Source organism: Nomascus leucogenys, chromosome 18, assembly GCF_006542625.1.
Source record: "Nomascus leucogenys isolate Asia chromosome 18, Asia_NLE_v1, whole genome shotgun sequence".
Lineage (NCBI taxonomy): Eukaryota > Metazoa > Chordata > Mammalia > Primates > Hylobatidae > Nomascus > Nomascus leucogenys.
The window spans coordinates 65,562,710-65,578,472 of NC_044398.1; the positions used below are offsets into that span (position 1 = coordinate 65,562,710).

The 15,763-nt window shown below is 35.9% G+C and overlaps 1 protein-coding gene across 2 annotated transcripts in view; it reads left to right on the forward strand.

Moving 5' to 3' along the window:
• The window catches only part of MTREX (Mtr4 exosome RNA helicase), a 118,856-nt gene that overhangs the window by 101,219 nt on the left and 1,874 nt on the right, over nucleotides 1-15,763 (forward strand). For both annotated transcript variants that reach the window (XM_030798497.1, XM_030798498.1), the window contains 4 exons: nucleotides 2,985-3,090; nucleotides 6,629-6,685; nucleotides 8,410-8,572; nucleotides 15,548-15,652. In XM_030798497.1, coding sequence (XP_030654357.1) covers nucleotides 2,985-3,090; nucleotides 6,629-6,685; nucleotides 8,410-8,572; nucleotides 15,548-15,652 — 431 coding nt within the window. The remainder of the gene's footprint in view (nucleotides 1-2,984; nucleotides 3,091-6,628; nucleotides 6,686-8,409; nucleotides 8,573-15,547; nucleotides 15,653-15,763) is intronic.

Here is a 15,763-nt window from a genome sequence, read left to right on the forward strand (position 1 = left end):
ATTAACAATATTATATCAAAGTTTGTTAACTTTCCCCAAAATTTGCAAAAACTGGGGTATCAGAGAAGGAGTCTTCCTTCTCTCACCCATTTTGCCTTTTTAAACATTGCCACTGGCTAATGTGTATCCCTCATTATTTTTGGCGTCAATTACTGCAGTTGCCCTGCTGATTATTCGTTGCCTCCCTTCTTGAGTTTTCAAAACCCAAAGCACAAATCTGGTATGTCGTTCCTCTTTCCTTCTTGAGATGAGATCTTGCTCTGTTGCCCAGGCTGGAGTGCAGTGGTTCAGTCTCGGCTCACTGCAGCCTCAACTTGCCGGGCTCAAGTGATCTTCCCGCCTCAGTCTCCCAAGAACCTGGGACTATAAGTATGTGCCATCAAGCCTGGCTAATTTCTTTTTTAAGTTTCTGTAGAGATAGGGTCTTTCTGTGTTGCCCGGGCTGGTCTTGAATTCCTGTAATTAAGCAGTCCGCCCACCTTACCACCCAAATTGCTGGGATTACAGGTGTGAGCCACTTCACCCAGCACCCAACCCCTTTGTGCCATTCTGTTTGGTAAAAGTCCTTCAGTGATTCCTTATTGCTTTTAGAATAGATTCCATAATTTAGTATATTCTTATTCTCTCTCTCCAGCAGTCTATTGCCACACCCCACACATGCTTTTCCTTTTGCTTCATATGACCTTTCACCCCCACCCCATATCCTGCGATTCTTGCATATTTTTGCAAAGAACTTCGAAACTTGCTCTGAACTTCTTCAATCTGATTTTAGGCTCCTCCCCTTTTTTTCCTCATAACCACTTGTATAAATCAATTATTAGAGCACTCTGTTAAACCACTGTTCTGTGATTATCAGCTTACTTGTCTGCCCCCCACGTTAGACTGTAGCTACTTGAAACAGTCTTTCCTCATTTGTGTTGTTGCACTCTTTGCTTGATTTAACTCTTAGCTTAACACTAGAGACCCAAAGTTAGTTTTTAACTTTTATTTATAAATATTTTAACTGTCAGTAAAGATTATAATTCATGGCTTTATTCTTTTTTAAAAACTTTCCAAAAAATAAAGGCAAAGTTTACTTTTTTAATAATACAGTACAGTTATTGTATGGGTCAATTGAACCCTGATTATAGAAGTCTAGAAACATCATCTTTGTAGTGTTTCTTTTTTAGCTTGAATTGAACACAGTTGCGAATTCAGAATTTTTCATTTTCCACCCAAGGAGAAAAATAAGTGAAGATATTTTGCAGTTATTACTCAAATCAGAAGATAAATACAAAGGGACAAAAAGCACTGTAGTCAAAGTGATAATGGTGAGATTGATTATATAAGCAAAGTCTCAGACCCTAGGTAAATTCTCAGACATAATAACTAGTGCATGAACAATATTTTTCTTTTTTTTTTTTCTTTTTTTTTTTGAGACAAGGTCTAGCTCTGTCACCCAGGCTGGAATGCGGTGGGAAGATCATGGCTTAGTGCAGTCTTGACCTCCTGGGCTTAAGTGATCCTCCCACCTCAGCCTCCTGAGTAGCTGGGACTACAGGCGTGTGCCACCACGCTCAGCTTATTTTTGTATTGCTTTGTAGAGACAGGGTTTTGTCATGTTGCTAGGCTAGTCTTGAACTCCTGGGCTCAAGAGATCTACCTATTTCACCTTCCCAAATGAGCCAGGAGCCACTGTGCTCAGCTGAACCATATATTTCTAGGGACATACATATATATATATATATATATGAGATTATTATTCATTTAATCATTCAACAGAAAGGACCTAGTTATGTAATGTCTGTGATAAGAACCTGGACCATCTCATTTTGCTAAGGACTTGTAATAATAGTCTTTCGTCTTTTATGATTTGTGCACCAAAATTTCCTTATGTGGTCCACAAGTGGTCAAATACACAGTTGTGTATATAAGGAAATTGGAAAGAAACAGATGATGAAGAAATTTTTTAAAACCTGTTGAATTGATCATTCTAATCTTTGTAATAATAAATATATTGTCCTTATAAGTCTGTATATGAAAATGTTTTACAATTATGGAGCAAAGAAGATGATCTTCCTCTCAACAAAATCAAGCTGTCAGTTTAAAAAACTGTATTTTGATGATGCAAAAGAGGAATCAAAAGCAATAAGCTAGAACTTAAAAGAGATGTAAATCTGGAATTATACATTTTGACAGTGCAAGTGCAAGAAGAAACAGAAGTAGTGATGAGCTAGTACCTACCTATTAGAGATGTACTTGAAATCTAGAATTGTATTTCCTAGATCGATATTTTTCAGATTTGTGGATGACAATTGGTGAGCAGCAGTTTGTTGCATTCAAAGGCTCTTGCCCATCTTGGTTATATACACTTTCAGCCTTTGGAAAATATGAATTAAAATGTGAGTCTTCTGGCCAGGCGTAGTGTCTCACACCTGTAATCCCAGCATTTGGGGAGACCAAGGTGGGAGGACTACTTGAGCTCAGGAGTTCCAGACCAGCCTGGACAACATAGCAAGACCCCATCTCTACTATAATATAAAAACTTTAAAAAATTAAAACATAGAAATAAAAAATGTGGGTCTTCTTATGAGTACATTCTAATTAAGATTTCTAATAAAATTGTTTTTCATTATCTTTATTCTACAGATTATTTGTAAAATAACTGAAAAATAATTAAAAGAGTCCTTTGGCCCTAGAAAATAAATGACAGTGATGATTTTTCCTAGCTTACTAAAGGTTAAGAAATTGTTCTTATTTCATGAATGTGTGCATTTTGATATTTGGAATCTTTATGTGAAATCCCCATTTTACATTGATTATATAATATATTGGTAATTATTAAAGATCTGCTATGTCCTTAAATCATTGTCATTCCTCATTGATTACTCCTTAAGGTCAAATAATATATTTTATTAAAAACTACACCTTAAGGGCATGTGTGTGTGCATGTGTGTCTTTATATTCTGACATTTTAAATTTATTCTTTTGTTTTGCCATTGTAGTGCTGATGAGCTCCTTCTAACTGAGATGATGTTTAATGGCCTTTTCAATGATCTTTCTGCAGAACAGGCAACAGCATTATTAAGCTGCTTTGTGTTTCAAGAGAATGTAAGTTAATTGATTCAGCACATTTTATTTATTAATTCACACATCATGTAGTTAATAGTGTTATGGCTATATTATCAAATATTACTAATATTTACATTTTATAGGGTAATGGTCATTGGAAATCACAGCAACTTTAACACAAATGTACTAAGAAAATTAAATTATTAAATACGTGTTATTAGGAGAATAAAATAAGATTTGTCAACAATCACCATTAATTAGATTTTAAGTTTTAAATTTGTTCTGTAACCCAATTCATTGAACATTTGGCCAAGTCCTAGACAGTCCTAGAAATAAAAAGATGAGTGAGAATAAAACTAGGAAAGTGTGATAAAAATGAAAGGGGGAAGTGAGATTGAATTAACTCTCCTCGCCGGTGTTGAAGAATAATGACGAAGCAGTCCATCCTGCTAGGAACTGAAACATTAGTTTTCGTGGGCACAGTTTGAGGTAGTGAATATAAGATCCTTGTTGGTTTGGCAGCAGTTTTTTTTCATATGAGTAATTAGTTCACTTTCAACAGTTCTTAAGAAATCAAAAAATGAAGTGCTGGATGGAACACATAAGAACACTAATTATCTTTATACTGCATTCCAAAAACCAGTATGATTCATTTTTAAAAGTAAGATATATTGTTTTACATTTCAAATTTAAGACTTTATTTATTGTAGATGAAGTGGATAGAATGAGAATAAGACAAGGACATCTGCCTTCTAAAATAATTTAATATTCTAAATTTTTGGAGGACCTTTTACTATACATACTTAGTTTAACTTTTAAGTAAATTGTGTAGAGCAAATTGTTGAGTTTTTTTTTTAAGTTCCACAGCTCTTAAATCTTGGGGCAAGATGTCAATATATGCAGTTAAGATGTATTCAGTGAAACCACACTTAATTGGTCTGTTTACCTGTTAACTGTTTCCCTATTTATTAATCAGATCAAATATATTACTTCTTGAAGTAGATGGGTACTTTCTCAGGTCCCTGATTACTGATTAGCATCACAGCTGTTAGTGGCAATGATAACAAATAGGACAATAATCCAAAAACAGTTTATGCTTTCCTGATTGCCTACCATGCACCTGTGAAATATGCATACAAAAGGAATGCATCACTTTACAAAATATTGTGTTTGTTTTTCCTTAGTCTCAAAATTTTATTATATCAATTTCCAAGATAAAAATAATTAAGAACATTTGTCAAACTTACTTGGAATAGGAAGGTTCAGAGATTTAGGTTTGTAAATAGTTTGGGGATAAGTGGTCTTCTACCCATGTCAAATTTTGTCTTACTTTTCATTATTTGCATGTTCTTGTTGTTTTATATTTTGGCACTATTACAATAGTTCTTTTTCTGAGAGGCCAATTATATTCCCTCTTCAAAGGAGTTGGTTAAGCCAAACCACAGCTCTTAAATCTTGGGGCAAGATGTCCATATATACAGTTAAGATTTATTCAGTGAAACCACACTTTTTTATATACAGTGTCATCAATTCTTGTGGTGGCGCCTTTTAACATTGAGATGGAAGATTGTACTAATTGTCATGTGGATTTTTCTTGATGCTTTTAACAGAATGTTTTCTGCCAAAAAGAACGTTGTCTTCTAGTAAATGTAGTAAAATACTTGTTATAAGTAAGATGAAATTTGCTTGATATAATAATTTCTATTTTAAAATGTATTTATAAAACTCTCAACATTTTAAAAATAATATTTAAAAGGTTACATAAATCTTTATAATATAAAGATCAAATGCACACAAAAATTTATTAAGCACCCAATGTGGGCAGTGTACAGATCTAAGCACCAGAGATGCAGCAGAAATGTTTGCTTTCCTGATACTTACATGCTAGTGGATGAAGATGAAGAAATACAATACACATACATTCCGTCAAATAGGGATGAAGGTTTTTGGAGAAAAGTGAGAAGAATCAAAGATCACTGGGGAGATGGGGTTACTATTTTAAATAAGATGATTAGAAAAGGCCTCACTAATGAAGTGAAACTTACATTGAGGCCTACAGGAGAGATGAGGGAACAAACTGTACATACCTGGTGGGAGAACATTGTTAAAATCACAATTAACCTCCTCATATCAGAAGACTGGTGCCTTCTACCTATAGTGAATAGCAGAGAGGAATGTGATGAGTAACTGTTGACCATGAATAGACACAATATCAAAGACATTTTGCAGTCTTGGGTTCTTTATTAAACTGAGATGTTAAAGTCATTCTGGCTATTTTGCTTTTTTGCCATTCATCAATAATTTTTGGTTTTAGCAGCAATAATAAGGAATCTGGTTCTTGATTTATTATAGATAATGCATGTTGCAAATCAAAATCAAGTCCTTTATAAGTACTCGTGCTTAAAGGCAGATAATGTCGCAACTAACCTACAACTGCTTTAAAAAAAAAAAAAAGCCATCGGGCACAGTGGCTCACGCCTGTAATCCCAGCACTTTGGGAGGCTGAGGCGGGCAGATCATGAGGTCAGGAGTCAACACCAGCCTGACCAACATGGTGAAACCCCATCTCTACTAAAAATACAAAAATTAGCTGGGCATGATGGCACTCCTGTAATCCCAGCTACTCAGGAGGCTGAGGCAGGGGAATCGCTTGAACCCAGGAGGTAGAGGTTGCAGTGAGCCGAGATTGCACCATTGCACTCCAGCCTGGGCAACAGAGTGAGACTCTGTCTCCAAAAAAAAAAAAAAATTAGCTATAATTACTTTAAACCCTGTCTCATACATACATAGATACCATTCTTATAGTAATTTTATTTTTGTACAGTAACTACCTTTGTCAAAAATTTCTTCACAAATAATGTCTGTTATTCTCATCATAAGCCTACTCATTTTGAGGATCTGGTTTTATTTTTCTTTGACAGGGCAGAAAACCAGTACACAGAATTTAAGCAGCTTGTCCAACTTAATTTGGCTACTTAGTGTAGACCTGAAACTCCATTATCTAATTCAGAAATTGACAGAATTTTCAACTGTAGGAAAGCAATACTAAGAATACTGAAACTCAGATTAAACTTTTAGCTGTCTTATACTTTGTTGGAACATCTGGGTAAAATAAAAATTAGGGACACTCTTTTTAACGTACTTTATCCTGAGTTTTCAGTTTCTAACTTTTCAGTTTCTACAGATTGAAAGTTGCCTAGAAACTAAAACTGTTTCAAAGTTAAACTATGATGAAACCCTTTAATGTTGATGTAACTAAACTACTATGTATGTTTACAATATTTACCCTCCCTCGGTTCCATATATAATCACAAAAAGGAGCTAGTTAGCACACTTTGCAAATTTAGTGGTGTATTTTCCTCTGAAATGTAATAACAATATTACAATTTAGGATGAGAGGAATAGTGATTTTGCCTGTGTAAACTGAATTGATTAGAAACTCTAAATGCTGATGACTAAGGTCTTATAATTTGATATGTGACTATCTTACAAGCTTTAATTTGTTAAAACAGGTACTGTGAAAAACCAATAACTTTAAACGTGGGTTTTTATATCTTGTTTTCCTTTTCTTTTATAGTCTAGTGAGATGCCCAAATTAACAGAACAATTAGCAGGACCACTTCGCCAAATGCAGGTAAGATTTTTTTTTTTTTGAACTACATATTTTATGAATAGATTGTAAAATAAACATTTTTGATAATCATAGTAGTTTATCATTTCACAGAGATAACCTATAAGGATTAAATGTCACTCACTTGATGTCAGTCAACGTAATTTAATGTTACTCTGATAACATCTCTTGTGATTTTTACTTTAACAATTGAACAATATTTCTTCTCATTGTAATGAACTATATAGCATTGTTGTGAACGGAGATTAAAAACTTCATAATGTAAATAGGCTGTATTGACAGCTCAGTGCATGTGTCATTTTCTTCCTCAGTACTGATAATGGTATCTTGATGGACTAGGATTTAGTTTATTTTTAATTTTTTGTGCATTTTTTCATTCTGGTTTATAACAGTTTGGTTGTTTTATTGTCGTTTTGTTTTTGAGACAGAGTCTCGCTCTCTTACCGAGGCCTGGAGTGCAGTGGTGTGATCTGGGCTCACTGCAACCTCCACCTTCCACGTTCAAGCGATTCTCCTGCCTCAGCCTCCTGAGTAGCTGGGATTACAGGTGCCCGCCACCACAGTCAGCCAATTTTTGTATTTTTAGTAGAGACGAGGTTTCACCATGTTGGCCAGGCTGGTTTCGAACTCCTGAGCTCATGTGATCCTCCCACCTCGGCCTCCCAAAGTGCTGGGATTACAGATGTGAGCCACTGTGCCCAGCCTATAACAAAATTTTAAAATCTGTTTTATCATAAGAAATTGTTTGTCTCTGGGTCCTCAAAGCCACAGTAGTTTATAGTAATAAATTTCTCTCATTATTTTCATAGGATAAGCCAATTTTTTCTGCCTGTTCAACATTAGACAAAGACAAGGAAAGATGAGCTAAGGAATTACAAGAGAGAAACAAAAAAAATGTGATATAAAAAGGCCCCTTCAGAACAACAGACACTGGTGCCTACTTGAGGGAGGAGAGTGGGAGGAAGGAGAGGTTGAGAAAGAAAAAAGATAAAAAAAAAAACCTGTGGCATATTATGCTTAGTACTCAGCTGACTAAATAATCTATATACCAAACCCGAGTCACAAGTTTACCTAGATAAGAAACCTGTACATGTACCCCTGAGCCTAAAATAAAAGTTAAAATATTTTTAAAATAATAATTCAAAAAATTCTGATTAAAATTAAAAGGCCAGTTCAATGGAACTTGTAACATGCCTTAAAACCACAAGAAATTTAAATTTCTAGAACCAGCGAAGTCTTCATAGGCCTAGGAGGTTTTGGCCTTTTAGATTGCCAAGTAAAGAAGAATGAAGTTTCCCAACTTAGAGGAAAACAGTATGAAGATATATACATTTTTAAGCATTGTTGGGGAAAAATGTATTTTGCTCTAGGATTTGTATTTCTCTAAATCTGTTTTGTAATGAAATAATTAGAGATTAGTTAAATGCTGCTCTTGAATAATTTTAATGAAGAGTTCCGTTTCTTTGTTGAAAAGGTATCACTGGCTGAAAAGCATGCTCTTGATACATTTTTCTTAGTTAAGTACCTCAACATAATGGGAAAGATTGGCCGTTTAATCACGTAGCAATGTAACAGGCACTGTGCCTACTTAGGAGCAGAATGTCCACAGTGCAGACATAATACCTAGGAAGAAAAAGGGACCTCCTGGAATACTGGCTTGGAAACCTAAAGAATAAAGTGATATGGGAGATCATAAGTAAGGAATTTTCACTCTTTTATCTTTAAAGGAATGTGCTAAAAGAATTGCAAAAGTTTCAGCAGAAGCCAAATTGGAAATTGATGAGGAAACTTATCTAAGCTCATTTAAACCTCACTTAATGGATGTAGTATATACCTGGGCAACTGGAGCTACATTTGCCCATATCTGCAAAATGACAGATGTCTTTGAAGGTATGGTTAAATTTTACATATATATATTTACAGTATAAGAAATACAGTTAGGATGGTATTGTTTTAACTAAACAAGTATAATATGTATTTTTAATATTTGGTAATGAAATTAAATCTTCTCCCTATTATATAGATTAAAAAAATTCTCCACAAATTCCTTGTATTATTTAAGAAGCACAGTCTGTTCATTAGAAAGTCCTTTAGAAACTATTTTAAACTGTATAATTCTTTGCAGTTGTAATTGTATGAGTTTCTTTTTTTTTTTTTTTTTTTTTTTTTGAGACAGAGTCTCGCTCTGTCGCCCAGGCTGGAGTTCAGTGGCGCAATCTCGGCTCACTGCAAGCTCCGTCTCCCGGGTTTACGCCATTCTCCTGCCTCAGCCTCTCCGAGTAGCTGGGACTACAGGTGCCCACCACCACGCCCGGCTAATTTTTTATATTTTTAGAAGAGACGGGGTTTCACCGTGGTCTCGATCTCCTGACCTCGTGATTCGCCCGCCTCGGCCTCCCAAAGTGCTGGGATTACAAGCGTGAGCCACCGCGCCCGGCCGTAATTCTATGAGTTTCTACAGTCACAAGCAGATGACCCTAAGAAGTCATATTTATGTGGGTATTTTTCCTTTTCACTTTTGTTCTCCTGGTGAGCTATATAATTCCACTAAAAATAGCAGAGCTGAAAATGATCAGTCATTGCATATGTAATTGACTTGGCTTTAGTTAGACTGTTATTGCAGCATGAATCAGATTAAATTTAATGAGCAGGATTTTAAGAGACTAAAGAATAATTGTTACTCAACTGAAGAGAAATTTTAAATGAAAAAATTAAGGCAAAGAAATATAAGGAATAATTATAAGAAGCAAAAAAATAAGCAGACTGTTTAAACAAAACCATATTTAAAATGCTGCATTCAGTAGGAAAAGATTGGCTTGTGTGTTTATAAATGGCCAGTTGTATTTACTGAATGAGATAATTTACATTGAACTTTCTTAAAAATGAAAATAAATGAGTTTGTTCTGTATAGAGATTATAATAAGAACTGCTACTATTGCTTATAGGTTTAGTTTGAGAAAAATTACATGTTTAACATGCCAAATATTATAGGCCTTTCAACTGATATTATTAAAGAAGTAATAGATTACTGATTTTATGAATCAGTGATTTTTATGATGCATAGGTTAAACTCTGCAACCGAATATTAAAAACTTACACTGAGGGCCTTTACTACATTGAACTTTATGGGTTTTAAAGTTTTTAATGTTAAAGTTTATAGCACATTTTTAAATTTTGGTATTGTATCTTACATATTTTTTCTAAGGTTTATAAACTTCTCAGCCTCCTCTAAATGATGATTTAGTCAAACAGTCCCAAAGCATCCTTTGAATTCTGTATTCTGTAACTGGGAAAGTCATTGTTCATTAAGTAACTACTATATGCCGAACACTATGCTAAGAGCTCTGTATAATTTACGTGTAATCACCAAATAGCAATTCAGGGTAGATATTATCTCCACTTTGCACAAGGAGACTATGGTAAACAGTTTGGCCAAGGTGATGTGAGGGCACCATGATTTAAACTCTGGTCTCTGTAACTACATGTAACTTCAGTTAAGCACCATAACACCTTATCCTTACATTTTGAGTCACCTGAAAATTTCTTAAACCCTACACTAGACTATACCATCTCCATCCACAGAAAAGTCATGCTTGGAGTAATACTAAACAGGTCTCTAATCCTTGATGATGTTTAGCAACATCTCTAATAGTTAATGGTGTTTAGCCGAGTCAGTGAGAAGAGGGATGATGTGTACTCACTGATGAAAATTGCTTAAAACAGGAGCACAGGTTGGTGTATGACAATTGTGTTTCAGCAGCACTAGGGCAATCACATAGAGCACCACTAGTCTTCAGTCCGACATCTTTTTGGAATATAAGGATGAAACTAGTAACTGTTCAATGCCTAAATAATTCTAAGACTTGTTAATACAATACCCATATTTGTATAATATCTGCTTCTCTGAAAAGTCAAAACACAATGACATAAAACAATAGTGGTACATGGCAGAGAGTAGCTTTTTTTTTTTTTTTTTTTTAGAAAAGTAAAAAGCAGGCCAGGCACAGTGGCTCACGCCTGTAATCCCAGCACTTTGGGAGGCCGAGGTGGGCGGATCATGAGGTCAGGAAATCGAGACCATCCTGGCTAACACGGTGAAACCCCATCTCTACAAAAAATACAAAAAATTAGCTGGGCATGGTGGCAGGAGCCTGTAGTCCCAGCTACTTGGGAGGCTGAGGCAGGAGAATGGCGTGAACCCTGGAGGCGGAGCTTGCAGTGAGCCGAGATTGTGCCACTGCACTCCAGCCTGGGTGACAGAGCGAGACTCCATCTCAAAAAAAAGTAAAAAGCAAGGGCAGTAGACCTGGCCTGTCAGATGAGTATATTTTTTAAAAAATCTAGGAATTCATATAAAATTGTCTTTATAGATTATTTTTTCTGTTCTTTCTACCTAAGTAGAAGTTATCACAGTATAGAAGATAAATCCTAAACTGCCAAATTGAAGATGGTTTGTAGCTCATACTAGATGCCACCTATGAATTGACTTTTTCCACAGCATAATAGCATTCCTGAAGTCTATTCTGTCCTCTTTCAGTTACTCAGGGGCTATTTCTACATCACAGTTTGCTTGAAATTTCAGTTTGAAAATTTGAGAAATTCAGTTTTTTAGCTCTAACTTGAAATTAGATCTAACATCTACATAATTTTTATGTTTTTCTTGTGTGTGAGCCAGTAGATCAGCTTAAACCTTTCTAAAAATTGGGATATACTGCGTATTCGCCCTTAAAACTATTTTTTGATATAAGTAGCAAAAAATGAGAACCTTCATTTTCTTAGGATAGTATTTCTCTCTCTTGTTTTTACAGTGTTATATAGTGCTTCCATTTTAAGAATAGCCATTCCTTCCTCATCTCGTTATTGTACGTGGTTGTTTTTTATTTTTTGCAACAGGGTCTGGCTCTGTCACCCAAGCTGGAGTGCAGTGGCGTGATCTTGGCTCACTGCACCCTCCATCTCCCGGGCTTAAGTGATCCTTCCACCTCAGCCTCCAGAGTAGCTGGGACCACAAGCATGTACCACCATGCCCAGCTAATTTTTGTTAATTTTTGTAGAGATAGGATTTTACTATGAAGCCTAGGCTGGTCTCAAACTCCTGGGCTTAAGTGATCCACCTGCTTCAGCCTCCCAAGGTGTTGAGATACAGGCATGAGCCACTGCAGCTGGCCTATACATGTTTTATGATTGGAAAAATACTGTAGTCAAAGCTGTAGCACACAGTACAGTGTGTCTGTTTTTACAGGCAGACAATAATTGCATTGGAACTTTCTAATGTGCTGTGTGCAAACCATATTTGTTCCTAATAAGATTCTTAATTTTCTTTTCATATGAAAATAAAAGTGTCTGGTCATTTCATATCCTGAGCCTCAGAAGTAGTTTTAAGTATTCTTCAAACATTAACTGAGGCTAGTTAACACTGCAATGATTAAAACCATGTGTTTGGGGGATGTCTAATGCAAAAGAAAAATTCATATTGTGATTCAGTTGAGAAATTTTGAAGACTATTTATTTATTCTGTTATCACCCTGGAAAAAAAAATGACAGAATTTAGCTGTTTTTTATTTCCATTGAACTAAATTTGAATGACAGTTTAAACAAAATACTTGTATGAGCTGATGCCTAGGGTTTTAGTCAAGTAATCCAGAGGCTGTTACTATTTATTTCTGACTCTACATAAACAGTATTGTACTCTTAACTATGAAGGATGACAAAGGATTTGCTTTCCACTGAGCAAGTGTCATTAGGAAAGCTTCTATGATGACTTATCTCTTGAAACTATTTACTGTACCTCTGCCTGCCATGTTTTTTTTTCAGTCCTGCTCCCTCTGTATGCCACGTTTTGAAAGCAAATACTGTGAATTGCATTCCTCAACTCTGTCCCCACCACACACATTCTGTCACATGCCTTTCAAGTAGCAGTTTAACCCTTTCTTAGCATCATCAGTGTCATGAGTGATTTTCCAGTGGATTTGTCTTTTAAAAGTATTCTTGCTGATAATAATAAAGTAACAGTTTATTAGTAATTGCTTCTGTCTTTACATTTTGGCAGTTTTAGTAACTGATACTTACTCATTTAATGAATAATTCTGAGACCCTAGTGGGAATCAGGCACCATGCTAGTTACAGTGTGAGCAATAGTCTGTGCTCTCAAGAAAGGGTTCAGCCTAAGCTGGGGTTTAGCGGTAAGTAGTTGCAAGATACATGTGTGATTCTAACCTCAGGCCAAGCTGGATAGGAGTATTAAATTCGGGTCAGAGCATGAACTGTGGGAAACTGCTTTAGGGTATGCCAGAAAGCTGAAGGCGGAAATTCTGTTCGGGAAAATCTGCTGCTTTATCTCCTTAATGAGAATGATGCTGTTTTGTTCATCAACCGGGTAAGGCTGATGTTTATTAAAATGCTCTTAAATAAAAGCATATAGTCCCAAGTGTCCATCAATAGATGAATAAATTGTGGTATATATTAGGTTGGTGCAAAAGTAATTGTGGTTTTTGCCATTTTTTAATGGCAAGGTGTTCCATTTTAATAAAGATTAAATGGAACAGCTTTCAGTTAGAAAAGACGTACTGACTCATGCTACAGTATGGACAAACCTTGAACACATTAAATTGAAAGAAGGCAGACACGAAGGCCACATAGTGTATAATTTCACTTATATGAAATGTCCAGAATAAGCAGATTCATAGAGACAAAGCATGTAAGTGGTTGCCGTGGGCTGGAGGGACAGGAAGACATGTAACTGCTTAATGGGAACAAGGTTTTTTGGGGGTGGCAAAAATGCTCTAAAATTAGATAATGATGGTTACACAAGTCTGAATATACTAAAAACCACTCAGTTGTACACTTATTTAATTTTATGGTGTGTGAATTCTGTCTCCATGTGAGTTCTTCGAGAATGTAGTAAACCGGAATATAAAAAAGGGCAGTAACTGAATTGTATACTTTAACATGGTTAAAAAGGTGTTTACCACTATTTGAAAAATTTTTTAAAGACAATAATTAGAAAGAATTGGATTTCTCTTTCTACTTTGGCAGGACCAAAAAAAAAAAATTGTAACAAACCAGTAGGTTAATGTGGTTTGGTTTTGTTTCGGTTTTGGTCAGCTTCATTTAGCCTATGATGGGTCATGGCTTTGAAACCTTTGTCTAGCACTTAGTCAGGCTGATGAGGCAGGATGACTTATAAAGGTGGGCGTAAGAAGAGCCCTTGGATTACAGAGAACTGCAGTAGGTAGGAGAGATGCTAGACAATTCACTACTTAATCGTCAGTCTTCATTAATCCCTGCGGGGAGTAGCCTCTATGTTTCAGGCAGCTGTGGACAGTTAGTGTTTGTGCACATACCCAGTGATTTGTTGATGAGACTCTGTGGGCAACAACCACAGCCATTGTATATGCACCCTTGTGCCTACTGGCCTAATTTGCTTATTACCTGAAACTGTGTCAAAACTAAAGTTTCCAGAAATTGAATTGAAATGTTTACAAAATGTGACATGACAGTGCTCTCTGGCCTGAATGTGCATTTACTTGCCTTAGTTTATTCTTTATCTTAGTAATTTACTTCATATGGTTTGGTCTGTGATAACTTTTGTAGATTCTGGTTAACACGAGTTACTAAAATTTGTGAAATAATAATATCACATTGTGTTTCTTGGTACACATTTGAAGTCAGTCAAAACAATGTTTGAGAGTGTGTCTGGCTCTTTAATGCCCTACGCAGCAGAGGAGTTTGTAAAGGATTTCATTTCAATCCTAAATGACCTGTGAGAATCTGGTCTCAGGTACAAATCTAGTTACATTTTGAGCCACTACCTAATTTAATTATCTTTGGATATACTTGTTTGCATAAACATTTAATATCTGATTGCATAGGTAATATGACATTACCCTCTCTATCCCAACTCCTACCCTCTCTCTTGACACCCAGAAGTTTCTGCAATTGGATTTCCTGTTTCATTACAAGGCAGTGTTGAAGCCTGCATTCCTAGCAGCTGAGAATAGAAATAACAAATAAATAATTATTATTAATTTAATAATAGTGTAAATAGTTCATTGTTCCTACAGATTGCATTTTGAGAACTGGTATTCCTAATGCATTTCATATATTACAAATGAAGTCACAAGCGTTTTAGATTTAGGCAGGTAGCACTTAGAGAAAGGATCTCACAATCTCTGCCTCTCTTTGCATAAGTCTAGCAAGAGTGAAACTATGTTTATAGCTTCAGCTTTGATACAAACACTTTTCTCAGATTCTAGACCCATGGGAAAAGGCTTCTTTCCTTGTGCTCCTTGAGAACACTCTGTGTAAATAACGTACTAGTAAAAGAATCTAAGGTCAAGAAGAATGAATGCACCTTTAAAATGACAAATTTTATCTTGTTACTCTCCTGCTAAAAACAGTCTGTTGCATTCTATGAGATGGTATGGATGGTGTCCAGATGCCTCACTAGGCCACACTCAGGGTCCTTGAATAGCTGCGGTTTGCCAGGCTTTTCTGCGTTGTCGTGGTGGTCCTTCCCTTGTTGCTGCTGCCTGAGAGATACTGCCTGGTTCTTACAGACACAGATTATGTCATCCTTGCAGCCTTCACCCAAAGTTGCTCCTTCCTCCTAGGGCATTTTGTTTTCCTACTTAATACCAAGTGTCAGCATGTTAGTAATAAACAGATGTCTCTACCATTAGTCAAAGGTGGGAGTTAAGCCTTTCATCTTTGTAGACTTCCCCAGTACCTAGCCATGATTTACTTCATGGGAAGTCCCTCAAAGTACTGTTAATTATCCTGTGTTCTCCTGCCTTGCTTCTTAACAAAAATTCTGCTGTTCCTGATTATTTCCGTTTTACCAGTGTTTGTTCCTTTTCTATCCAGGCAGCATAATTCGTTGTATGAGGCGCCTGGAAGAATTGCTTCGACAAATGTGTCAAGCAGCAAAAGCCATTGGAAACACTGAGCTGGAAAATAAATTTGCAGAAGGTCAGTATCAAATGCATAAGCTGTTTCTAATTTAGACAAATTTCATGAAGCAACTCTTGAGCCCTGGACCACAACGTAGGAGGACATTTTGAGATGTTCTTCACTGCATTG